This window comes from Amphiprion ocellaris, chromosome 17 (genome assembly GCF_022539595.1).
Source record: "Amphiprion ocellaris isolate individual 3 ecotype Okinawa chromosome 17, ASM2253959v1, whole genome shotgun sequence".
NCBI classification, from domain to species: Eukaryota; Metazoa; Chordata; class Actinopteri; family Pomacentridae; genus Amphiprion; species Amphiprion ocellaris.
The window spans coordinates 14,366,359-14,393,751 of record NC_072782.1 but is presented as its reverse complement, the minus strand read 5'-3'; the positions used below and the strand labels follow the sequence as shown (position 1 = coordinate 14,393,751).

The window sequence follows — 27,393 nt, the reverse complement described above, 5'->3', positions numbered from 1 at the left end:
AAGCAGTGATCGGCAATCTCTAGAAGAGTGAAAGATGAGAAAATGTGGCTTCAGGGTCGGTCGCTCCATCTCTGAGGGTCATCATCTCAATTGTTTATATTGTGCAAAATATTTTTAAATAGCCTACTATTTGTGCTGCAAGTGACATTTCCAAATATAAAAGCTCGTTGCAACTTTTATAGGAATAAAATTATTTATATTCTCTTGACAGGAAAGCAGTTCTTTGTGATTGTCAGACAGTCTGTTAGATTTTAAAATGGAATTATCCGTTTGCAATAACAGGCATCCAATACCATGTCCATAATGAATGAAATGGATCAAATTAATGACTTGGTGCGATGACTCTTCTTGACAAACTTGTTTTCTCTCTCTGAAAATATGGAGATTAGCATGTAGTTGTGGCCACTTGATTAAATGGAAAAAAATACAAGCAAGAAGGCAAATAACAGTCATATTTACTGCAAGGTTTACACTCAGTGTAATAAAATGCTCATCTGGAATAGTTGTAAATGTCATTTTTTATAATTTATTGTAACTCCAAACAAAAATAATTTCTACAAAAAATATTCAAATAATGTCATATAATATTGATACGTGGTTCATATCTTTTCTCTCTTTTTAGACTTTTGATTAGTTAGATTCTGTTAAATTCTGCTTCCTGAATACTGTGTGAAGATTAAATCTCGCTAAGTGTGGCAACAATCACTCATTCCTATAACAACCATAATAGTGACTATTTTTTTTAAATAATTCATAACCCCCTGGATATTATATAATATGTATAATCTCAGCAACTGCTAGTGGGCACATTAGATACAATGACTGAAGATATAATTTTTAAAAAAAAAAATGCAGCAGAAATAGAATAAATGTAAAATCAAGTCTCATCTTTTGAGAAGAAATGAAACCTGGTTAATATACTATGTAGGCCTCAGCAGCAGGATCAAATGAGCATCTCGCCTCCCGACCCGTCCGTCGTGTCCACATGTCTTGTCCTCGCATAGAGTCTGACCACAAATGTGTTGGACATCAGTCTAACGGAGGTGAGATCCCCAACTCAACCAAGAAAAAATAAGAGAAAAGAAAAAGTCCTTGTGGTTAAAACAGCCATTCCCTTTGAAGTGAAACAGTGGTGATTTAAGTGTTTATGCTTTTTTGGTTTGATGCACATTGCTCCAGCTCAGGAATAAAGGGAACAGTGGTTGGTATGATTATTTTTTTCCCCTTTTGACTGCATCTCTTTTCTCTGAGGTTGCTCCCCTTTTTTACTCTGTTTGTCCTTCTTGCACCTGAGCACACACTCACAATCACAATAGTCCTGTGAGGTGGGTGTGTGTGTGTGTGTGTGTGTGTGTGTGTGTGTGTGTGTGTGTGTGTGTGTGTGTGTGTGTGTGTGTGTGTGTGTGTGTGTGTGTGTGTGTGTGTGTGTGTGTGTGTGTGTGTGTGTGTGTGTGTGTGTGTGTGTGTGTGTGTGTGTGTGTGTGTGTATATGTGTTTGAAAGGAGAATGGGGTTAGGTAGTGTTCTGTGGGTGTGTGCGCTTTTAAGAGTGCTGCAGTGTGCGTTTGCCAGGTCCATGACTGCCACGGCCCTCCCGCTCTGGGTCACCCTTTGCCTCACGTAGACACACATATACACACACTCCTTGGTCTGAGGGGTTCTTCTCGTGTCTCAGTGGGGTGTTAACGTGGCCTGTAGGTAGGTTAGCAGAGTGCAGAGCAGCAGGGTGGCCGTGGAAAGTTGCGGCAAAGAAGCGCTGTTGCAGTCCTTGCCCGCCTCGCAGCGGGAGTGTTGGCACAGTACTCCCTTGAACTCTGGAGGACAGATGCACTTCTGGTTCTGGTAACACGTTCCTCCGTTCTGGCACAGGAGCATCTCCTCGTCGCAAACGTTAGCTGTGAGTAGAGACAAAAGCAAGACGGAAAGAGCAGCCGAGGGAGAAAGAATGGAGAGTGAAGGAATTGCAGAGGTAAGGAGAACGAGAGAGGAGTTGGGAATAAAGACGGTGCAGCAAAGTGACAGAATGACAGGTGGTTAAAGGATAGTGGGGGAGTAAAGAGCACAAAGACAAAGGAAAGATGTATGGCAAAGAGGAAGATGGGGAGGAAGATAAGGAGGGGCAACGTTAGAAAAAACATGATAGGAAACAGATACGGGCGAATGAGAAGAATTCAGGACAGAAAGAACAAAGTAGAAAAGAAAGCAGAAGGAAGGAAAGAGGCAAGATAAATTCTCCAGTCTTTGCCTCAGGGACTACAACGGGTAACACCTGCCTTTTTTTGTTTTTGCAGCCATTTTTCTGTCTGTTTTTCGTGAGCCTGCACTTTCTCAGGGTCAAGTCAAAATCATTGTATCAAACCCAGCAGAAAATACACTGCACGTGTGATATTTGTTAAGTAATGATTGGAAGAGCGAGAAGCATCATTAAAATGCCATAAAAGGCATTAGGAAGAGCACAGAGGTAGTTGCGCAGCACAAGGTACTTGACCTAAAAATGTTCTGAGAGATAACAGAGAATCAGGTTTCCATGACAAGGAATAATTACATGTGCTAACATTTTTTATTACACCAAAGATAATTAGCTCTGTTGCACTGGAGTATTTAGAATAAGATGTCAAAAATAAAACAAACTGTACTGCAATTTATTACAGTATGTCCCATATCGTTAAAAAAAAAAAAAAAAAACCTACAGTCAAGATGCATACCTGCCTTCTTTTTTTTTTTTAATGTGTGTAGGTGGGGAGGGTCTATCTGAGACTGAGGCCCCTGACTAGATGGTAGAGGAAGGCGATTCCCTGTAATGGGGTTAAGGTGTGACAGGGTCATCAATTAAAGGAGCAGCTGATGCTGCTAATGAGCTACATGATCTATTCCCCTGTGAGTAAAGAGAGCATCAGAAGCTACACAAGCTAAGTGGATGTTGCACTCACAAGGTGCTGTGAAAGCCTGCAACATTTCGTTAACACTCAAATCTTTAGACCTAAACCAACAACAAATCGGTGTCCCTATACTCACAGTAACAGCCTTGTTTCCAGTAGTATCCTGGCAGACAGTCATCACATTTGGCCCCCGTGGCGCCGTCTTTGCACTGACAAAAGCCTGTGCCGTTACACCGGTCATGAACAGAGCCCATCTGGTTGCAGTTGCACTCTAAAGAAGGGAATGGTGGAGAAAAAAAGAGGAGACATTTAGAAATCCCTGCCTCCTGTAAATTTTGTGAATTTAATCTAGAGTTGAATTGAGTTCAGCCAAAAATGTTCACATTTGTATTCAGACCACACAGTTGTTTGATATTCAATTGCTTCAGAGCTACAATCCTTTGCCTGTGAGGTGGAGCTTCTCCAAAGTACAGAGATGTCCCAAGATGGTGCAGAAATTCAGACCTGAAATTTTGGCTCTTTTCAGCCAGAAATATTTTCGTGCTTTCCCCACCATGCACCACCCTGATGAAATTTCTGATGCAAAAGGCCTGCTTAGAGCTTTTTTTATGTGGCACTTGCAGATAATGTGAAAAATAAGATGTTGTCTGGACTTAAAAGACATTTCACTTTTCATTGTAGATCCCGCAGGTCTAAATTTTTCACTAGAGAGCTACTACACAAACTGTTTGAAGGTCTGCTAGAGGTTATGTCAACAAATTCACTGCCATGGGTTTCCTAAGAACAACACCTCACATACAGCCTTGAAGAGAATGACTTCTCTCCCATCTTACCTTTAAAAATACATTGACAGATGTCATTTATGTCAAAATGATATCTGAGAAACTAATTCCACTAAGTAGAACTTCAAGTTCTTTCAATCACACAATATCTGAATTTAAAGGAAGCTATAATAAGTGTTAGGAATATTTAATGGTTGACTGAGTTGACAAGTCTTTTGTAAACTCTTGCTACGGAGCTTAATTAAACTTAAGTTCAACATGTTGAGATTCAGATTCAAGTGAACTATCAAACACTACAAACAATGCTCTCAGAAAACCCTTGACTTTCCATCTCTACCTACCAGTCATTATAATTGGTTGATGTTGTACTGAGTGGCAGAACTTTTTACATTGGTTGTATTGGTTAATCATGGAGAAACGGCGCAAATGAATATTTTGTACATTTAAATTGTTATTTTTTCATTAGGATGATCTGGATTCTCCTTTTTTGTTTTATTTTAAGAAGCTGCCGAAATGTTGTGAGGACGAGGGTTGCTGTCAAATGCCTGTCCTCATACGGGACAAATTTCTTCCTCTTTAACATTTCAATTTGGAACGTTGACGCACCGACAGGAAAAGCGCTGTCCTAGCCTTGCTTTGGCTGCAGTGATAAATGCAATGTACATTTCATTAGAGCTCAGAGTTTCACACAATTTGGGAATTTACTTGTGTTGGTTGGTGGTGACTGATATGAAGGCAGAGACTCATGCAGTTTTAAGGGGTTGTTTTTTAAAGTTACAGTTTACAGATGTCCTCAAAATGCACACTCTTGGTAGATGTTCTAATTTAACTTCTCAGATGCATAAGAATAAACTAGATAGGTAGCTGTACACAGAGACACTTTTAGTCTCCACTCAATTACTGCAGCAACTTAGACAGGTGTGTGGCTAGAAAATTGTTTGAAAAGGGTGAAAGAAGGCATTCTAATGTAAGATCACCTAAACCGTCTTACTTGATTAACTTAACATGCTGTCCTTAAACACAGACAGACCTGCTTAATGTCATGTGCAAGGGTGTAACAATGAAAATGTTTTAGTCATATTTGACAGATTTTTGGTTGTACTGTGGAGCCCTGCTAAGACCATCAAATCAATCTCTGACAGATTAATCCACTGTGTTCACCTCTACATCACAGAGTAACATTAAATTTAGATTATTTTTTGAAATAAACTGCTCCATGTCTGCCTGTAATTCTTATACCAAATACAAATATTAAGACTCTAGAAACCCCAGTCAACCAGACCCAGCCTGCTCTGAGTGCTTAGAATACTGTGTGGCTCACAAAGAGTTTTTCCTCCCCTCAGGCGGTTTGTGTGCTAAACTAGAATGAGCAGTGACTGAGCCCCCAAATCACCTCAAACACTTGATAGACAATCAGATTCTATTTTACAGTTGTATAGACAGAACAGAGGGGTACAGATCTCCTCATAATACCATTTGTTCATCAGTTTCGTATTACATTTCTTATTTATGATACATTCACTCAGATCTGCACTACTGTACGTATGTACAGTAAACTTCAACTTTTTGCATTATGCTTGTAATTTGCATAAAGGGGTGGCACAGCAGGAAAACAATTTACTGCCTTTGTAATTACCTTTGTGTATGTGATTAATTAAACTGCAACTTGAAACTGATATTCAAATCAGTTGGCAGAAGTTTAGAGATGGTAAAAAAAAACTGCAGAGCTGCATATTTGCACTGCATTTGTCAGTCAGCTGATGCTGAATTAAAGTTTCTCTCATGGTTTGTGTTTTGCCCAAGATCTGCTTAACTAATTTTCATTATAAAATATTCATAAAAGCAAAAAAAAAAAAAAACAAGCCAGATTAAAACCACAGCAATGCGGTTGGTAGTCCTGTGTTTGTGGGTCATTGCAATGATATTGGGATTCTGTGTGAGCCGCTGTGAGACAATGTGTGTGGAGGATGTGAAGCTGTGCAAAATTTGTGTGCAAATGCGTTTGTGTTTGAGAGTGTTTGGTTTCTTGCTGTAGAGATGCTGGTGTGAACTTATTTCTGTTGCCATGCTTGGTGTGCTGGCAGATGAGCTAATGGGGCCTTATTTGTGCTGACTCCAAGGCCTGGCCCTGTGTGTGCCCTGACCATAGCGAGTTTACCCTCCAACCCCCTGCAGTCTACCTACAGATGGATCCAAAGCAACACCAGATTTTATCTCCACAGCATTGCAAACACAGTGACCTCTTATCAGGACATGCCCTTAATGAGTGAGTGTACGAGTAAATACTGTGAAAGCAAACAACCAGAGTTTAGCACTGTACATAAAGATGAACCATGTTTATCACAGTGACTTGTATGTTTCTCATTGTTTTGGTTCTGCACTCTAGCACATCGGTTAGAATATAAGTTTAAAGAGGTGGCTTTAAGCTTTAAGGGTGCCTGAGGGTGTTTGCATCAGTATTGAGTGAACAGTGTAGGCCTTCTTTAATTCATGCTGTTCCACCTCGTTTCAGGACAGCAGAGCAATAGCTGTAAAAACTCGGAAAGTTTTCATGTTCACACAATTAGCAGCTGTTGACTGGCTATGTCGGTCATCTGAGCACTCTGAACCTCAAAACCTACAGTCTGGTTTGGAAAACATGTGTTATCTTTTAACAACAGGAAGAAAAGTTTGATGGTAATCTGTCAGATGTTCCTTGAACTACGCATCCATGCCATGCCATTCCATTGGAAAATTAGTAAAATCTCAGCTTAAAATTTTTAGATTTAATCAAAATCACTTTATTTAATATGCCCTATTAAAAAGATCAAGAAAGATTTTGGAAAAAAATAATTTCTGCAGTAAGAAGCCTTCAGTTACTCATGTGCAAACTGTCATGCCACAAAAATTCATGGAGTTTTTGGCAGAGCTGGACTCAACTGAAGGTTGTGCTTACACAGAGCAGACAGGAGACAAGCATGGGAACAAATTAAACACGTATGTAGTGAAGTATGTACAGAATGGAGAGTATCCACTTTTTCTACCATTAGCACAATTTAGTGCACTTGGTAAAAGACCCAGGTTTTTAAATGTAGTTTTTTTTCTTATTAAAAAAATAAATAAAATATCTAAATTCTACTTTCTTTATTCTTTATGATTTATGGCATTATGACTATGTTATACTACATAAAAGACATTTTTGAGTTACTTCTAGCCATGATTGAGCTGTTTTCTTAGATATACAGGGACTTTATATTGCAATGAGCAAAAACACCCTGAACCACTTGGAGCTTAGAGGGTCAAGAGCTTTGGTAATATAGAATATTATATGGAATATCAATACCAATTAGAGTAGCTTTAAGTTTGTTACTATTACCCAATGACTTTCTGTTCCCAATGGCTTGGAAACCATGTTTAAAAAAGAGCTACCGTTTCCTCCTTGTTCCTCTGACATGGATGTAAACACACTCAGCTTGAATCTGACAGCACTTTAATCTCATAGTCATTGTCTCTTTTCAAATCCTGTGTTCTACAGTACAGAGCCAACACAACAAAAATGTGTTTTTATAAAAGTGTCCAAAAAAACAGCAATATAGTTAAAAAAAATAGATTATGTATCAAAATTTCACCAGTACACTACCTAGATGTGATAATTTTCTGTTTCAAAACACTAAATCTAAGTAGTTATTTGAATTATGAAGCAACTACAGCATCTCATTGTCCATTTCTCTGTCAATCACACACACACACACACACACACACACACACACACACACACACACACACACACACACACACACACACACACACACACACACACTATCCCCCTCCACACACTCTCACTGTCTCCCAGCAGACTGACCGATGCAAACGCTCTCATCATCCAGTTCGGCAGAGGCGTTGCGGAAGTATCCGAGTCTGCAATGTTGGCAGTTCTGGCCCCTGGTGTTGTGCTTGCAGCTGACGCATGTGACGATGTTCAGGTAGTCGATGTAGCTGCAGCGGTTGGAGTGGCCGTAGCACTCACAGTCTAAGCGGAAAGAGATTAAACAGATTTAAAATTTCATTCTTATTTGAGGATAATTACAATTTTATGCTGAATGCAAAATGAACAACTAATGGAAGATGAGAATATTGCTTTCTTTTGGGATTATTAGAAGACAGCAAGAAATGATAAATGATCTGCGACAACAGATATGTCTGAAAGTTTGAGGTGTCAGTTAACAAATGAATGACCCTGTGTGTATTTTATGACTTGCCTTTCTCACTCTATATTGGTTCAATAAAGACAGACCACTCCCTCTCCATTACTACACTCACAGGTTTGCTGAGTCTGCTTCACTGTGCTGCACTGATTACTGATGGGAATTCCACTATCCTTTGTGGTTGTGTGTGTGTACAGTGTATGTGTATACATATTTTCTTGTGTGTATGTGTGCAGGCGCACGAGTACAACCATGATAATTGTGTCTGGGAATTTAATTGTATTACCAGACGAGTAGATTATGAGCTACAGAATCGTAACCAAGGGAGTTTGAGGTGAGCGATACAGTGGGTGTTCCCAGACTGTACCCGGCACTATGGAATCAGTCTGACCCTGGTTAACGTGATAGAAAGCAGCCTCTCTTCTAAAACTGCGGGATCTTGATAGCTGTCATTACAAAATCCAACAATGATGAGAACAAAGTGGTTACTAATTTGCAATAAATGCTTCACTTGTACATTTTGGTCAGCCATGAGCTCTACAATCACCCTACCAGGCTACAGTAATTTGGTTATGTAGCCATAGGATCCATTCTGCTCTGGTTTTATTAGATGACATTGGTCCAGCTGTTCTTGCTGGTTTAGAACATCTGGCCATTAAAGCCAATCCATGTTTTTTTTTTTTTTTTTTATCATGAGAGATGCAGAGTTTGAACGCAAATGGTGGACACACACACTCGTGGTTCTGTTCATACCACAATAGGTATGTGTCAGAGATGTCTGCATTTCCCCCTTTTCAAACATGGAAAAACACACAAGGTTCCCGTAAAGGCTGGCTGTGACTTTGCACTTTATACAAGACATAACAGCTAGTGACAGCCCCATGAGCCTTTTTCTGAGGGGTGCCGAGCCCAGTGGGCAGAAATGGCACGGGATTGCTGGAGAATTTAGAACTTCCCACTGTGTTTGGGCTCTGTCGATGGGAAAACATTTCCAAATCAAGGCACCTCCAAAGTCTGGCAGCACTACCTCAATTACAACACGCTTGATGAATTATAAAGATGTGGATGATGGAGAATCCCTTGATGTGGGCTTTTGCTGCGTGGACAGTGTGTTGGGTTACAAATTTTTATTTGCACAAAGAGGTCTGTGTGGGTCCTCACAGTTTTATGTTGATGCTGAAATTTATGTCACATGCAGATGAGGACAGCATGAATTGGCGTTTCGTGTGTTACCACTAACTTTCACCAATTTTGCAAAGGTTTGTCTGTTACCGGGTAGGAAAAATCCTGTGAAAAGGAAGACTCAATTTATGGCACAGAGAGCAAACACAGTAACTGTAGAAAGTCTACCCAGAAAAAAAAGAAAAGCCCCATTCTTGGAGAAGGGAAAAAAAAAATCGAAGAGGGAGAATGACAGAAAATAAGATAAAACAAGAGTGAACTTCGAGTGGACTTTTACTAGAAGGAGAGACTTGAGACTCTGGGAGTTGAGGAGCTTCAAAACTGATATTCACTTGGCATTATTTCTGTTGGATCAGTAACAAAACCTGACAACTTACCAATACTACGAAAGTGGGCGTTTTACTCTCCCTTTGTCATGGAACTAAAATTGGGGTTTCTGTTTCAAACTGATATTCTTCCAGTTGTTTTATGCTTTTGACAGTAGTCAGGATGTTAGCTATTGTGAGGAGCCAGAAAATTAACCAGAAGCTTCTCTATTCTGTCTTATTTTGTAGGTGTTTATGATTGTTTTGCAGTGTTGTTGTTAGTTGCTAGAGTCTGAGGAGAGCAATCCTGTCTTTGTGGCAGTAAAACCACTGAAGGTAGCTTTTGGAGCTGCCTTGTTAACAAGTTATATTTACATATAGGGTTTTATGCCTAAACAAACTGTGTGAGTCTTTCCAGCTAATTTGTTGAATGCATTTCCTTCTTTAGTGTTGGCATTAAATTTGTATTATCAATCTCGATCAATTAAAATAAAAGGCATCATAACAGTATTTTGTGCACAGCCTTACTCTCTTCTCTTTTCACTGCTGGTTTTTCAGTTCCACAGTTTTAAATTTTCTTTTATAAAGTGCTGCACAATCAGTGCTCTTAATTAAACTTTCTCTTTGTAATTCATGAATTATCTGAGAGGATCTGATTGCAGGTTTTACTCTACACACTTGTGCGCTTGATAAATTAAGACTTGTTCCAAATTTCACACCCTGAAACCAAAACTAAAAAAATGATGGTGTGGAGAAGCCCTCTGTATAATTTTTCCACACAGAAAGAAATAAATCCTGATATCACCTACTGTAGGCTGTGCATTGTGCAGACAGAAGTGGAGAGGTTTTTCTCTACAGTCTCTCCACGATTATCTTGGCTGAGGCTGGTACCTAATTAAGGTTTTATTAAGCGTTAGAAGTTGGCTGCAATAGTGTGCTGCAAGGCACCACTGTCCTCTAAAGAGGCGTTTACCAGGCATGTTTATGCAAATACACATTTAAATGCACATTAAAAAGTTGGAGTTTAGCTGTTTAATCAGCCGTCACATTATTATTTTATTATTGTTTGGTTGATGATGCCAGCTGAAATATTAATGAGCTGTTTTAAAGGAAGCCAGCAGAGGAGCACCATAAAGTGTCTCTCTCAGCACTGAGGGAACCATGCTAGCAGTGGGGGAAGAACTGCCTGATTAAATATAAATGGCCAATTACTCCACAGACTAGAGCGGCAATGAGACATTGTTCCACAAATTAATATTATGAGTCAAGATGCTGCTTTATTGGTATTTATCAATTGTGAACTGTAAAAGACAGTTATATTGAGAGACAGACAGAACTGTCTGGATCAAAGAATCTGAGAGGTTGAAGGAATAATGGCATATTTTGCAAACCTTTTTGAAAAATCAGTAAACACAAATGTCAATGCAGATAATTTTGATGATTTAATATGAATTTAAAATCCAGATACTTACCTTGATCATGCACATAGAGCAAACACAATGACGAGGGAGATGCATAAGGAAAGAATGAGCAAAATGAAAAACATAAAACATGCAATGGAAGGAATTTTTCCACAGGTTTTTGACTTGAACAACACCATCCACAGTTTAGAGAAATGACAGAAAGACTTTAAAACCCACTGATCTGAGCCAAAGGATCTAAAGCATTTCATCAAGCTCGGGTCTCCTATGTGGATCTTCAGACCATGTGCTGCTTTTGTTGGTGTCTTACCTTTGAAATCATCGTATATGATCCCAAACAACTGTTTGGCCTGAGGCTCTCCTGAGCTCAAGAGTTTCAGAAGCCCTTGAGGGATGAAGGGATCTTTGTTTAGGATTCATCTCTGCATCATTTTCTGTGCTACAGTGATCTACAGCACACAGCTGGAGCCAGTACAGCCTAGAGGTCAGTGTCACTACTATAGAGGGGCCTTAGGGATGAGGTAGAGGGGATTCCCACTAGATTGTACCTTGAAGACGGGGGCTGCTTTGACCTATAAAGCTGAAAAGCCTTCACCTACTGTAGTGTTTCTTAACTGGTTGAACAAAAGTGAAAAATCACTCATAAGATGTTATAAGAGTCCGTTTAAGGAAAGAACAGCTGATGTGCTGCACTGAGTCCAGAGTTTTCAAGTAGCATCTGATTTGACTGTTAAAGATTGAACTGTTTGTAACTCGCTCGACTGGTAGCTTGGTGAGCTTGTACTAATCTTCTGAACACTGAGATAATTTTAGGTGTTTTTTTATTTTTATTTTTTTTATATTTGTTCCTGTCACATTTGTACTCTCTTTGGGCTCATTTTTTTTTTTTTTTTTACTGCTGTCCTTGCACCTCTATGCAAACAGCACAATCAGGGCCAGAGGAAGAAAAAAATAAATGTCCTCAGTATTACAGTTATGTCAAAAAATTCATAAAAAAGGAAGAAAAAACGAAGCCTGTAGTTCAGCCCAGTTCAACCGAAAACTATGAATTTTGTCATGTAAATGTTGTTCATAGCTGATTCACTAATGGCTTCTTCATGATTTTAAGCTTAGATTTGTCTAATTGTTCAAACAGAATGGCACATCACACATGATTAGTTCCAGAACCATCAGAACATTGATATTTTAACCGTTATTTCTGTTTTTACGGCTCCTGGCTTTGATAAATAATATAATTTTGATGGAGTTTAAAAGATAACATGTCTTTTGGACCTGCTGATGGGTTTTGGGGTTCAAAGTTAAAGCGTATCCTAATCGCTTAAGATGAATGGATTAAATCGTTTTGAAAAGGTCTATAAAGATTTTTTTTGAAACAGCAGCTGGCAAATCAATCAAGCCACAAATGATGATGTCCCACAATGTTCTTGTTGGAGGGTTTTGTGGTATGATCTGAAGTTCAAGAAGAGCCAAGAGTCTCACTACAGTGGAATCTCTAGTGAGTGTTTTTAAAAACGCCTGTTTCCATGCAGGGTGAGAGCTTTTGCTAATGCTTAGAAAAATGAAATTTAGATCAGTCGTCATGGTTGAGCATTGTGATTGATTGATTGATTGACTGACTGACTGACTGATTGATTGAAAGGATTTTTATATATACGTTATAATTAATATTTCTTGAACATGATGGTTTGAAAAGTTAATGCACATTTTCAGATGTTTTATAAGAAAGTAAGGGCAGTAATTCAGATTAAAAAGTAGACATTTTCACATTGTGGCATATTGTGTGACACTGGGGAGTCATTGCTTTCTGACTGCACTGAGTAATTGTAGGTGGTAGTGAGTAAGAGCAGCTTTGATTTAGAATGTTAGTCTTTTCTTCCAGTTTCACAATTTTGCATCATGGTAAATTATTGTTTGTCTTGACAGGCTGAAATTTTTACAACCTGAACAGAGTTCACACTTTTATAAAGGGAAGCTAGGCTTTTTTCCTCAGTCAATTTTGTGCAAGTGAAGAGTTGACTTGAAAAATGTGATTGTATGCAATAGAGGACTATGTTGTTACAATGGCGTTCCATGTCCAAATGATTATTTATTTTCAGTGTCAAAACTGTTTTTAGATCCTATATGTCTTATTAACTTGACCAGGTTTGGCCACTCTCCCTTTTGTGATGTTATTACCAAGTTCCATTTTTTGAGGAAGGCATACAGACTAATCATACATGGAAGCCAAACAAATGTCATGTGAGGATTCAACTATGAAAATGAGTCAACTAGGTGCTCAGGTGGTTCAGATCAGGTTTAATGGAGCAGCTTTGCAGAGCGGGACAGTTCAGATAAAATGTAGTGCTGTGTCACCTATTAACCTCATTGTGATAAATTTGTGCAACCAGTTATGAATCACTATGTAATTCTATTACATGCTAAAATTCTACCTTTTCTTTTTGTCTTTGCATGCTCCTCTCCGTCTTCATCCTCTCTCCCGAAACTGTATTTTGTGGTCCCATGACCCCCTCTTTCCCACTCAGGTTGTTCGATGACATAGTGCACTACAAATGAGCAGCAACTCAAAAATCAATCTGTATTGATGCAGCACAGATTATCTCAAGCAGTTTTACCAAACTAAATACCACAAAGACTACAGACAAGTCAACAATATCCAAAGGTTTGTGAGAACCCTTTGCTAATATAGATCATTCACATATTCCAATGTAAGATCTTTTCTTTTTCTTCTTTTTTTATCAGACAAGTATCATCAAGCACAAGTTCACACACGATCTATAATCTGCAGATCAGACTAGACGTGGGGGTAGTTAAAATTCCATACAACAATGTCCATGTAATTCTGAACAGAAACAACACAGCTGACTTCAACTTCAGTGTCAAACTTATCTTTCTTTTCTAGTCTACCCAGCTTGCCTCCTTTATGCTCTATTCTTTTTTCTTGCCTTTCAGCATCACTCATTGTCTTAGATAAAAATACGGTGCCAAGTGATTAATATTTAGCCTTGTGGCTCATGTTGACTGACAGGTTATCATGTAGTTGAAGAGATAAATATAGATGCATTTTCCTGTTTCCATATTTCACTGTAAGCTGACAAGCCTAACTCACTGCGAATGTTTACCTCCTCCAGATTTACTGCATCACAAATGATATACTTTTCAAATCTACAAGGACACAGAAACTACTAAATATAAACAAAATACTATTTTCGTTGGTTTTTTTTTTGGTACCTCTTTCTTGATGTTCCTCCCCCTCACCATGCTCCGAGGAGCCTCTGTGGCCATGAGTCTCATGTGCGTGTCCCTCAGAATTGTGTGAGACTGAAATACCACAATCATCAATGACATAACAAGCAAATATGCAGCATAAGGAATATTTTTTGAGATTATTGCCACCTCAGCATTAAAAATAGATACCTGTCCTCTCAGGTTTTCTTTGTGGATGATGATGATGAGATGAGGTTGGGGCTTTGTGGCCATGAATCTCATGTACATGTTCTTCAGAGTTATGGACGACTGACACAACACATGTAAAAACATTATACAGGGGACATTTTTTATGTTCTACTGTCCATTGTCAAAAACAGCCCAACCTCACACTAAAATGTGTAAAAGCTACAATGGTCCACAGCACAAAATATACTATTTTCACAAAGAAAGCTGTAAAGTTGTGAGATGCTTACATTTAATAGGGGCTATTCTTGTAGCTGGATTCGCTCTAGCAAGCTAAAACCCAAACAATGATCTTATGCGAAATATTAGTCTTTGTCGTGCCTCACCTAAACCAAATTATTTTGTAGCCTAAACAAAAGAAAATGCCAACTGAAAATGATGGAAAACAGCTACTGAAAATGCATCAAGCTCTAAAGGTATCTCACAACTTTACAGCCTGTACTGTCAAACTTGCATGTTTTTGTATTGTCGATAAAGGTAGCAACTATGCATTTTTGTGTCAGACTCTGTTGCAGCTATCTAAATAAAAATTTAAAAAACCTCAGTCCTCCTGTCCATTTTCATTACAGTTAAATTACAATCAGTGTCTCAGATAGTGATTTAAACTTTGGTGCTAAATTAAGCTTTTCCTCTACAGTCTAAATTTACTGACTGGGTTTATATGTTGCTGAGCACATACAGACATGCAAATGTAGCTGCAGCTCTGCTGTTTACAGTTTAATACTTTGAGTTGCCAAGTTATGCTCATGAGAAAAGTTTCTGTGCAGGATGTTTCACTATGTAAATCAACCAATCAAATGATGCCACCTCCAGGCAAATGCCATTTCTTTCTGTGTGCCTTTCTTCTCCATGCTCAGAGGAGATTGTTGTTTTATGGCCATGAATTTTGTGTACATGTCCATGAGATTTGTGGGGGTCTGAAATAACCATTATCAGTAAATTATATGCAAACATTTAGATAAGTATCTAGTACAGTGCAGCTAGATTAGATTGTGATGAAAGTTTATCTGCTACACATTTCCATCAGTACTTGTTCTAGGAACATCTCAAAGATATACCTTCTCTTCCTGCATGCTTCTCCCCGTGTTCAGATAAGGTTGTTGCATGGCCATCTACGTGTCCCCCATGGTGAACTGACACAGTAATTGTCAACATTTAGATACATTTCTGCTTTCTCCACTTTGTGCTAGAAGCTGCCTAGTTGAATTTATAGGCAAAACCTGACACTACAGGTACTGTACAGCATGTAAAACTGCTAAAAGCACTGCCAGCAATACATATACAAGAGATACCTTTCCTTTCAGTTCTTTCCTCTCCATGTGCAGATGATGTTTTGTGGCTGTGACTTTCAGATATGTGGCCATGGCTATTAGATGATGATGTGTGTCCATGACTATTCGATATGTGTCCATGGCTTTCAGATTTGTGTCCATGACTATTAGATGATATGTGGCCATGGCTTTCAGATATGTGTCCATGACTATTTGATATGTGTCCATGGCTTTCAGATTTGTGTCCATGACTATTAGATGATATGTAGCCATGAGTTTCAGATGTTGCTTTGTGTCCATGAGCTTCAGATATGTGCCTGTGACTTTCAGATTTGTGTCCATGACTGTCAGATGTGTGTCCATGACTTCCAAATGCTGTTTTGTGGCCATGACTTTCAGATAATATATGGCCATGAGCTGAAGATGCTGCTTTGTGTCCATGACCTTCAGATATGTGTCCGTGATTTTCAGACGTGTGTCCATGACTTTCAGATGTGTGTCCATGACTTTCAGATGCTGTTTTGTGGCCATGACCTTCAGATATGTGTCCATGACTTTCAGATTTGTGTCCATGACTTTCAGAAGTTGTTTTGTGTCCGTGACTTTCAGATGTGTGTCCATGACTTCCAAATGCTGTGTTATGGCCATGGCTTTCAGATATGTGACCTTGACTATTAGATGAAGTTGTGTGTCCATGACTTTGAGACACGGTTTTGTGTCCATGACTTTCAGATACTGTTTTGTGTCCATGACTTTCAGATACTGTTTTGTGTCCATGACTTTCAGATCCTGCTTTGTGTCCATGATTTTCCGATATGTGTCCATGGCTTTCAGATGCTGTTTTGTGGCCATGACTTTCCGATATGTCACCATGAGTTTCAGATGATGATGTGTATCCATGGGTTTCAGATAGTGATGTGTGTCCATGAGTTGCAGATGATGATGTGTGTCCATGAGTTTCAGATAGTGATGTGTGTCCATGAGTTTCCGATGGTGATGTGTGTCCATGAGTTTCAGATGATGTGTGTCCATGAGTTTCCGATGGTGATGTGTGTCCATGAGTTTCAGATGATGTGTGTCCATGAGTTTCAGATGTTGTGTGTCCATGAGTTTCAGATGATGATGTGTGTCCATGACTTTCAGATGATGATGTGTGTCCATGACTTTCAGATGATGATGTGTGTCCATGACTTTCAGATGATGATGTGTGTCCATGAGTTTCAGATGATGATGTGTGTCCATGAGTTTCAGATGATGATGCGTGTCCATGAGTTTCAGATGATATGTGTCCCTGAGTTTCAGATGATGTGTGTCCATGAGTTTCAGATGATGATGCATGTCCATGAGTTTCAGATGATGATGTGTGTCCATGAGTTTCAGATGATGTGTGTCCATGAGTTTCCGATGGTGATGTGTGTCCATGAGTTTCAGATGATGTGTGTCCATGAGTTTCAGATGATGTGTGTCCATGAGTTTCAGATGGTGTTGTGTGTCCATGACTTTCAGATGATGATGTGTGTCCATGAGTTTCAGATGATGATATGTGTACATGAGTTTCAGATGATGATGTGTGTCCATGAGTTTCAGATGATGATGTGTGTCCATGAGTTTCAGATGATGATGTGTGTCCATGAGTTTCAGATGGTGATGTGTGTCCATGAGTTTCAGGTGGTGATGTGTGTCCATGAGTTTCAGATGATGATGTGTGTCCATGAGTTTCAGATGATGATGTGTGTCCATGAGTTTCAGATGATGATGTGTGTCCATGAGTTTCAGATGATGATGTGTGTCCATGAGTTTCAGATGATGATGTGTGTCCATGAGTTTCAGATGGTGATGTGTGTCCATGAGTTTCAGGTGGTGATGTGTGTCCATGAGTTTCAGATGGCGTTGTGTGTCCTTGAATTTCAGATGGTGATGTGTGTCCATGAGTTTCAGATGGTGATGTGTGTCCATGAGTTGCAGATGGTGATGTGAGTCCATGAGTTGCAGATGGCGATGTGTGTCCATGAGTTTCTGATTGTGTTTTGTGGCCGTGAATTTCATGTACATGTTCCTCAGGCTTGTGGTGGCCTGTCAAACCACAGTTGTCATTATCACAAAAAACAAGTAAACAAGCAACAAACAACAATTTAGATATTATACATATTGTGTTTTTGCTTCTTTTAGCTTTTGGGAGCCTATTTTTTGCTGTGAACTTGTAGTGTAAGTTTATCTACTGAATATTTGTGTCGCTAAACCTACACTGCAATGAAATAAATCATTGCTACCATTACATATAGAAATAGATACCTTTCCTATCTTTATATCTGTCTGTATGCTCTCCCCAATTCTCCATTATTAGGGGACTGTGTTTCACTGTGAGTTGCCACATTTAATTAGTGTATAAAACTACAGCAACTTTGCTACCACTCCATATGAAATGGATACCTTTCCTTTCACTTCCTTTCCGGGGAGCATTTTTTGTTGTAAACTGCCAAATTGTGAAAGTTTATCTGCTGTATATTTCTACCACTACAGTATAACTACAGTGTATAAACCTGACAGATCTGTCCCACCACTACATACAAAAGATGTACCTTGACGTGTCTCCTCCTGCCTTTTTTCTCCAAGCTCAGATGAGGTTGTTGTTTTGTGGCCATGAGTCTCATGTGCATGCCCCTCAAACATGTGGGAAACTGTCACACCACAGCCGTCATTGCCATAAGCAAAGCCAGAAACGTATCTTGTTAGTTGCCAAGTTTAACTTGTGGTTAAAGTTAATCTTCTGCATATTTCTACCACTACAGGTAACTACAAGGGATGCACGATATTGGATTTTAATTTTGCTACTCATTTTAGTCAAAACTTGCAGCGCCCACTGTCAGAATCATATCACCACGCACATTCATTCACATTTGTCCACCCACAATAATCCAATAATCCAATCCAATCTTTCCACATAGCCCACGCAGTTTGAAATCAACCTCCAGGAAAACATGGTAATGTACATCTCAGAGACAGCATTGTGTGGGTCAGTGGAGCAAAAGAATGGCCACTTACCTTGGCATCCAATTGAATGTAAAAATCTATGTTTTTGAAGTCATTTGGTATCAAAAGGGCACCTCTTTAGCCATCAGTGTCAGCAGTCTGAATGGATGAGGATTTGACATTAACTTGGAATTTCCCAGTAATTTCCGGCGTCAGTGGAGTCAGGGCCAACATGGCAATCCTGACCTTTTGCTGACAAACTGACTGCCTGGTCCATTCTATCGGGAGTACCCGGTGTAATTACTGTAAATATTATCACTGTTAAGTTGTTGCATTGCACTGAGACGCTATGTGAGTGATTCAATACTATTTTTATTATTTCCAGCTTCAGTTTGGACTGTGCTGAACTGTGTGAGCAACTTAAAACTGACTGGATTGAACTCAGTTACAATTGCAATGCACACATTCATCCGTTCATACTGACTGATGGTTTGTGTTTGTTAATTTACTTGTACATGCTGAATGAATATGTGGTGTAGAGGTCATCCTAGACTGAATACTCTTTCACTGGACCCAAAGTTTAGGGGCGGAGTGCCAAAAATCTCAGCCAGCTACTACAAAAACTACCACTTATTCTTTTTTGGACATGGACTTGTGTGGGGTCTCCGATTTTTCAAAGTTTCTCATTCCACTGAATAACACATCTCAGGATGGAGCAGCTAATCACCAATGCCTACCTCATTCCCACAATCCTGGAGATACTGGATAGTCTTGCAGTTCCTGCTGTCTTCCTCTTGCTTGACTTAAATAGCAGGTGTTGGCAGGTGGAAATGGATCCAGACGTGCAAGAAATTACAGCATTTATCTGTCCTCTGCATCTGTTCCAATTTAAAGTCATGCCATTTGGATTGAAGAAAGCACCTGCTATGTTCCACAGGCTCATGGAGAAGGCACTCGGAGAGCTGAAATGTGTCATCTTTTTTTGTGTATCTGGACAACATAATTTTCTCCCCGTCCTGAGACTAACATTTCTATGATTCCCAAGCTATGCGAACTCCAGTGCTGGCCCATCTGTCAACATGAAAAAAGCAAGTTGTTTCGGACTTCTCTCAAATTTCTTGCCCATGGTGTTTCTTCCACCGGAGCTCATGCTGATCCAAACAAGACCGAAGCTGTATGCAACTTTCCGGTACCCAACAATCTGAAGGCCTTGCAGAAGTTCCTAGGCATGGCAGCGTGGTATCATCAATTTGTCCCCAACTTTTCTCAGATTGCTTAGCCACTCAATGCCTTGAAGAAAAAAGGAGCAAGGCTTCTCTGGTCACCGGCATGCCAAACACCTTTCGATACCCTTAAATAGCATCGGAAAGATTTGATGAGTCTCTTCCCCAAGAGCTCCAAACAAAATGTCTACCTACTGATTTTCGTGGACTACTACTCTTGGTGGGTGGAACTGTTCCCGATACGAAGCGCCCCTGTAAAAACCATCTTTCAAGTTCTAGTCAAAGATATCTGGCCCCAGTGGGGCATACCTGACTTCATCCTCTCTGACCAGGGATCACAGTTTGTCTCATCTGTTTTCCAAACTCTGTGTCGAACCTGGAATGTGGGACACAAGTTAACATCTGAATATCACCCCAAACAATCCTCACAGAGAGTGAATCGTACTCTTAAGTCAGTAATTGCCTCCTATGTTGGAGATCAGCCAAGTTGCAAACCCGGCACCTGTTAATCTTGTATGAATGTACTTCTGAAAAACCAGACACCTTCGGATCAACTACAGCGCCTTACCCATGATCTGCTTCTGCTAAGGGGGGAGGAGTGTAGCGACCCCTGTTAGAATTATATCACTGCCCACATTCATTCACGTTTGTCTCAGTTGCCACCCACAATGATCCAATAATCCAATCTACATTTTCCACATAACCTGCACAGTTTGAAGTCAACCTCCAGGAAAACAGTGCGCATCTCAGACACGGGTGTGTGGGTCAGTGGAGCAAAAGAACGTCAACTTATCTCGGCATCCAATCGTGTGTAAAAGTCTGCGTTTTTGAAGCTGTTTGGTATCAAATGCGATCCTCTTTAGCCGTCAGTGTCAGCAGCCGGGATAGATGAGGATTAAATATTTCCTTGGAGTTTCCCGAGAGTTTCCAGCTTCAGTGGAGCCAAGGCCGATGTGGCAGTCTTTTTACTGATGAACTGACTGACTTAATGGAGTTTTGAACTGAATTTGAGTTGTGTTGAAATTTAATGGATTGGACTGAACTGCTTTTGAAAAACCGAGGCAGAAGGTGCCTGACTGGATTGAACTCGATTTGAATTGCAACACACACACATTCATCCATTCACATTGCTTGTTTTTGGTAATACACTTCTAAATGCTGGTTTGAGTTGTGGCCTGTCTGCTTGTATGAGTACTGCTATTTTGTTTTTTTTTGTGCTTAAATTCATTCACTGTCTGGGTGCTTACTCAATGTTGTATAGTTTAACAATTGACTCTTTTTGTTCTAGTTTTATTTGTCAGACTGGTCTCTGACCGGCACCCCTCGTTAATCAGATCAAACCAGCTACAAGCTGATACAGATTGATGCATATAAATTTTCCACCTAATTCCAGAGAACATCAGGGTTCTTATTCAGAAGCTACTTTAACTTTTATGTGAAACCTGACTTATTTTTCTTTAACATTATAAAACAAAACGGTAAACTTAAAAATAGGCTTGGATGATGCTATTTGACCTATTTAAAGCGCTGCAAAGCAAGTAAAAGTAATCTTAGTCCATGCTCCCGCCCTTCACACCAGGGACACAGCGTTGAGCATTAGTCAGCATAATCTTATCTGCTTGTCGGTGTTCATTTTGGGCTGGTGTCGCTATTTCATTTTAAGGCAATACTGATGATGTGCCGATATTATAGTGCATCCCATGTTGGCTACAAAGCTGCTACTACAGTGCACATAAAACAATACCTTTCTTCTCTTCTTCCTCTGAATGCTCGTTGTGTTCGTGCTCAGAAGAGGTTGTTTTGTGGCCATGGTTCTCGTGTACATGTTCCTCAGACAAGTGGGAAACTGTCACACCACATTTGTCATTTACATATCAAGCAAAAACATCGGAGGGAAATTTCAGATGCTCTTTCAGCAGCTAGTAGCCAACAACCGGCAAATGATACCAATTTTGACCTTTTCTGGCAGCCTCTACTAAATTTGGATTTAGCGGTGTAGTTATGATGTTCATTGACAAGCTATGATGTCACTGAAAACAGAAATTCTGCATTTCTGCTGTTTTGAATATCCACTAGCCAAGTTAACTAAAGGTAAAGGTTTATCAACTACATGTTACACTACACACCAAACTAGCCTCTAAATATAAAACTACTAGAAAATTGCTACTACTATGCACAAATTGGCATACCTTTCCTTTCTGTGTGCTCCTCTCCCCCGTGATGAGATGAGATTGTTGATTTGTGGCCATGAACCTCATGTACATGCTCCTCAGATGTGTGGGAGACTGACACAACAAAAATTTCAGCAACTTAACAAGCAAAAAAATGTAAATACATTCCTGCTGTTTTGTTTGGTGGGATACTTTATTTTCTTTTTCTATTGTGAGTTTGCTAGTTTACTGCATGGTGAATGTTTATTATTATTATCCACTGCATATTTCTGCTACTACAGAGTGACAGAGCATAGAAAGGAGATACCTTCCCTCTCTGCTTGTCTTTCCTCCTGCTCCTTCTCCTCACTTTTTCCTCTGGGCTCTGATGAAGTTGTTGTTTTATGACCATGACTCTCATGTACGTGTCCCTCGGATGCGTGGGGGTCTGACACACCACAATCATTATTAACAAGGGAAAACTTGGATGCATTTCTGCTGTTTCAGGTTTTCAAGGGAATTCTGTCACTACAACATAAAGATGAGATACCTTTCCTATCAACATGTCTTCCATCATGCTCCTCCTCCCCTTTCTCTTCGTGAACAGATGAGGTTGTTCTGTGGCTGTGAGTCTCATGTACGTGTTCTCGAGATGTGTGTGTGTCTGAAAAAACACAATTTGAATTGAAAGAAGGAAAATTTAAGATAGATTTTAGTTGTTTCCAATTCTTCAGGCGAGATGTAAGACATTTTGATCTAAAGCATATCTGCTCAGTAAACAGACTAATGTATAAATATACATATTCTACATGCACTGGATGACTACACATAAAAGAGATACCTTTTTTCTGATGATCTTCCCTTTCTTCCCCATGTTCAGATAAGGTAGTTTTATGGCCATGACTCTCATGTACATGTTCTCCAGTGCCATGGAAGACTTGTACATAGCAATTGTAATTAACATAAGAAACTAAAATTTAGATGTACATCATCTGAAAACAGGTTTTAGGTTTCAGACACATTTTTTTTTTAATCCTCTGAACCCCAGAACCCACCAATGGGTTTGAAAGGCATGGTATTTACATTTTTTTTTTCACAAAAATTACACTTTCAGTCGGAGCTATAAACTGTTCCATTGGGGAAATTTGCCAAATTTAATAGTAAGACTGTGATATTTTGTCAAAAGCACTTGTCTCTACATGTCTCATTAAAAAAACTGCACAAATAAATCCAATTCTGAAAAAGAAAAAAGTTTTAAATTAAAAATTCTGCACTCCTCAGTTGGAGACCTTAAATGACTGAGCTGTGACCAACAGTCATGTGAAAAAAGTCAGGAACTATTCAGATGAACTGCAGGCTATGTTTACACAAAGCCAGGGATCAAGTGTGGGGAAAAAAAAATCAGATTTAGAGAAAAATACTTTACCAAATAAATAAATGCAGCATTGCTCAGAAACGGTATACAATGAAACAAATTATCAGCAAGTTGTGGAAGATAAATTCAGTATGGTGAAATTTATTTGTGTAGAGTAGAATGTAAAATGCCCAGTTTGTAGATGTTGTAAAAATGTCAGAAGTAAAACATCTTTTCCCCTCATTATTTGTATTACTTCTAGGCCAAAAATGGACATTGATTTATGCGTTTATTTTTAATCTTGTAAAATAAATAATTTCATGAGGTCTGGCATTATAATGTTTTATACAGCAACAAACACATTTTTTCCTTAGTTCTCTTTACTTTTTGCCCTTGTTGCGCTGCTTCCATAGAGACACTGTACTTTTTATTGCAGTGAAAATGAGAGTGCAGTGAGTAAAAATGGAGCAAAAAATGCCCAGAAAATGCTAGGGGGTTTAGAGGCTTAAACTGTTACGTTTAAGTGATTCTATTATAAAATGTAAAACACAACAACTAACTACAATTAGTTACAATTACTACAGTACATATGAAAGAGATACCTTTCCTATGCTCATCCTCCTCCCTTTTCTCCCCATGTTCCAGTGAAGTGGTGGATTTGTGGCCATGACTCACGTGTGCATGATCGTCAGACTTGTGGAGGTCTGACGCACCACAATTGCCATTTCCACAAAAAACAAAAACAGAGATGGTAAATTTTACTTTGTCTTTTCTTGGGAAACAAAGCAATAAATAAACAGTGTGACCAGCTTTGCTTCATCCTGCTGTCTGTTTTTCATTCCAAACCCATCAACTTCAGTCATAGTCTCAAATGAATGGATGACGATAGTGCTGGTGCCAAAATTATGATTTAGCTCTAAAGCTTGAGTTGACTGACAGACTATCATGTCGGTGAAGAGATAAATTTAGATAAATTTCTGCTTCACATTTCAGGGTCCTAGTTTTCACTCTGAGCTGTCAAGTTCCACAATAAGTGTTTATCTCCTGCATTTTACTGCGCTACGCTCTGGTATATAAATCTCCAAGAAAAGTGGCACTACTACATTAAAAAGAAATACCTGTCTCCTCAGATATTCTTTCTTTTTCCTCCTCCTCCTCACTTTCCTGCCTGTGCTCAGAGGATGTTGTGTTGTGTCCATCTGTCTCATGTAAAGACTTGTGGGAGACTGATGCACCACAATCATCATTAATATAACAAGAGGAGACATCTTGTGGGGTATTTTACAAGCTATTTTCTAAGTGACCTGAACAATAAGAACTTTATAATTAGGCTGATACTGCAGTGGGTAAAGATTACTGATATCGTCTGCCTTCTTTCCCCTCTTCCTCTGAGACTTGTTTTCCTTTTCTCTTCCTCTCTCTTTCTGTCAGATAGTGGATTGCCCCATCAGGGGCCTCAGCCCTGGGCTTGGGAAAAAGCTGTGAGAGTCAGAGAGGCTTGAGAAACTCCTTCATCACTACATTTTCACTCTGGGTGTGAAAGAAATGACATGCACTTCCTTTTATCTGAATGTCATGAAATTTTCTGACTGCTTGTACTTGTTCTAACTCTCCTATGTGCTTCTTTGTTCCCTTCCATAACAGAGAAAGAGGATTCATCTCTACTCTAACTTTTGTTATTGTATTTAGTCAAATTATAAATATTCAGAGGGCACTAAGACCGTAACATCTCTTCATGAGTGAAGCACTCCATGTTGAGATTTAATGTCAGTGTAATGTCACAGTCAACCAAACATCTCAAACCACTATAGCTACTTGAGACAACTGTGCACCCACATTGCATTTTCCTGCAATTTTAATTGTCTTTGGCTCAAGTTTTTATCTGCCATTCCTTTTTTCTTTATATATTTCATTTTCCCAGAGGGCTTGATACCATCCCCAAGATCCTTTGCTTCAAGTTTTAGGGCTACAGTGAGCACAAGAAAGAGAAGAAAGATGTGAAACTAGTTCAGCTTATAGATCAATCCTCATCTTCATTATACCTTTCCATTAAGTGCAACACAGGCACAATTCACTCAGTATAAACATCACAATCCTCCTCGCTGATAATTCTTATTAAAATGACAGATAAACCATCACATGAAGTGACCACACAGTGCACGTCATTGAGGGACTAATGATTACCAGCCCGCTAGAGAATACTGTCCTGCATGCTTCCATCTGTGTTTCCCCTTGAGGTATTTTTGTGCAGGCATTGCTTCTCCAGTTGTTCTTCTTCAGAGAGGGGCATCCTGCAAGCATCCTGCTCCCCTGCAGTGCATCCCCTCTTCAGGCTATCTCCCGCCCACTCACTCCCCTTCATCCCTCCCTCTCCCTGGGGCTCCGGTGAGACAGGACGCCAGCAGCTGTTCTCACAGCACCCTGGACCATTTCACACAACTGGCATCATGCCATCATTACATCTCATCAAAGTAACCCCTGCCTACCTCTACTCATGTCCGACTCTGGCCTCACTAGACCCACTCTCTCACACATCTGTCACAGCTGCACACGCACACTCACACACGTATACATGCTGGCTGAAAAACTCTCTTATGGGAAAGCAGGATTGTGAATCACAGTTGTTTCAAAGGCTGATGTAGCACAGCAGTGAGCATAAATGCATTTAATCTCCGTAACCCATGCTGCCTTAGGGGTAGAAGTGATTCGAACCATTCTTGGCATTAATCTCAATCAGCTCAGCCCAAACTGCCTGACATCAGACATTGGCAGCCAGAGCATTCGAGGTTCCTGCTTGCTCCATCTACACTGACTGAACCAAGGGTGTGTGTGAGAGAGGGTCTGTTGGCTTTAGTAAACCATGACAGTGATGGAGCTCTTCATCTGCTCCCTCACTGGCAGGTTGACACCATGCTAAAGCCAGCAGAAAATGACCTCGAACTGCACGTGATCGCTTTATTTTTTATCTTGACACTTTGCACATTAATGCTGCTGACTTGGTATTTTGGACTTTTCTGCAGTAGGTTGGGTTTAAGATGGTCTTATTCCTGCTTCTGTGTGTTAGATCTTCATGTCTTGTCATCACTTTGATCCTTTGGCTGATGCTCCAGAATCCTCACAATGTCTCTGAAAGACGGTGTCAACTGAACTTTCACAGACGGTGCCAATACTCTCGTAACTTTGTGTTTCTCTCTCCACCTTTAAAACTGTCTCTCACTCACTCACCCACATTAAATAGATTTCTCTGTCACACTAAATTGAATAAGCATCTCTGACATGTGATATGATGCTGAGCAACATAAAAAATGATGATAGCTTGTGTATAAAAGCACGTTAGTGATTTTCACTCCCTGAAAATTGCCCATTTTTCAGGAGTTCCACACCATAAACACCATCACGCTGGCTGGGAATGAAAATGATTTCCTGATACTAAATTGGATTATTCTATTTTCTAGGAGCCTCTACTCTATATCTACTGTCATCTAGAGCTATGGGTGTGCCTTACCTCCGCTCTCACTATGCCTCGGCTCTGAGTGTTTTTTCTCAGTTTCGATCACGCTTGTATGATGGTTAACTGGAGTCAATGGATGGAGAATGGACTTCTCCATGGTTGTATGGTGGTGATGATGATGATCAACAGCTGAATGATGTGTGGATTCCTCTGGGACTAGGTGAGACAGGTGTGGGTATTCGGGGATTGTTTCTGAAGATGTGAACTCCTCTGGTGTCAGGGAAACTCTGTGCTCCTCTGGTGGAGAGGACGGTGAAGGAGGGAGAACCTCCGCTGTAACAGAAAGTGTGTCAGATTCTCCCATGGGTATCAGTGGAGGCTCAGACAAAGAGCTGGTGGGTAGCACATAGTCTGTTAGTGGGGCTGAGCTCTCTGTAACTCTGGTTCTGGTGGAGCTCTGCTGTCTGTTGCATCGGTTGCACAAGGACAGAGAATGTAAATGCAATGAGGAATGGGCAGGCTAAGAAATTAGCATAAGAGATGCTGCCTCAGATTGTTTATCCAAAGAAAGCCTAGCTTTCCTTTTTTTTCTTCAAATGTGTGCATATACACACACAAGTATGCACATTCATGCACACAGAAGTGAGAACACACAATGAAAGTGTGAGCTCACACTGCTGAGATAGGCTAAACTCAAAAGCTGTTTCACAACCCTTTCAGTGCTGGAGAGTGTTCTTTCTGCAAAACACTGTGACTATTAAAGGTGTGACTA

The 27,393-nt window shown here is 39.8% G+C and overlaps 1 protein-coding gene across 7 annotated transcripts in view; it reads right to left on the bottom strand.

The window, feature by feature from the left end:
• Positions 1-438: 438 nt before the first annotated feature.
• The window catches only part of ntng2b (netrin g2b), a 74,779-nt gene continuing 47,824 nt past the window's right edge, over positions 439-27,393 (bottom strand). The window contains exons 8-24 of one of the 7 annotated variants that reach the window (XM_055019370.1): positions 26,676-26,954; positions 23,773-23,874; positions 22,658-22,753; positions 22,367-22,480; positions 22,145-22,264; positions 21,856-21,951; positions 21,411-21,512; positions 18,053-18,151; positions 15,495-17,546; positions 15,261-15,335; positions 14,167-14,265; positions 13,981-14,070; positions 13,182-13,295; positions 11,063-11,137; positions 7,502-7,669; positions 3,015-3,149; positions 439-1,894 (exon numbers count right to left, since the gene is read on the bottom strand). In XM_055019370.1, coding sequence (XP_054875345.1) covers positions 1,671-1,894; positions 3,015-3,149; positions 7,502-7,669; positions 11,063-11,137; positions 13,182-13,295; positions 13,981-14,070; positions 14,167-14,265; positions 15,261-15,335; positions 15,495-17,546; positions 18,053-18,151; positions 21,411-21,512; positions 21,856-21,951; positions 22,145-22,264; positions 22,367-22,480; positions 22,658-22,753; positions 23,773-23,874; positions 26,676-26,954 — 4,040 coding nt within the window. In that variant the 3' untranslated portion in view covers positions 439-1,670. Of the gene's footprint in view, positions 1,895-3,014; positions 3,150-7,501; positions 7,670-11,062; positions 11,138-13,181; positions 13,296-13,980; positions 14,071-14,166; positions 14,266-15,260; positions 15,336-15,494; positions 17,547-18,052; positions 18,152-21,410; positions 21,513-21,855; positions 21,952-22,144; positions 22,265-22,366; positions 22,754-23,772; positions 23,875-26,675; positions 26,955-27,393 lie in introns of all 7 variants that reach the window. The other 6 variants (XM_055019367.1, XM_035945036.2, XM_055019369.1 and 3 more) reach the window with 6 other exon arrangements.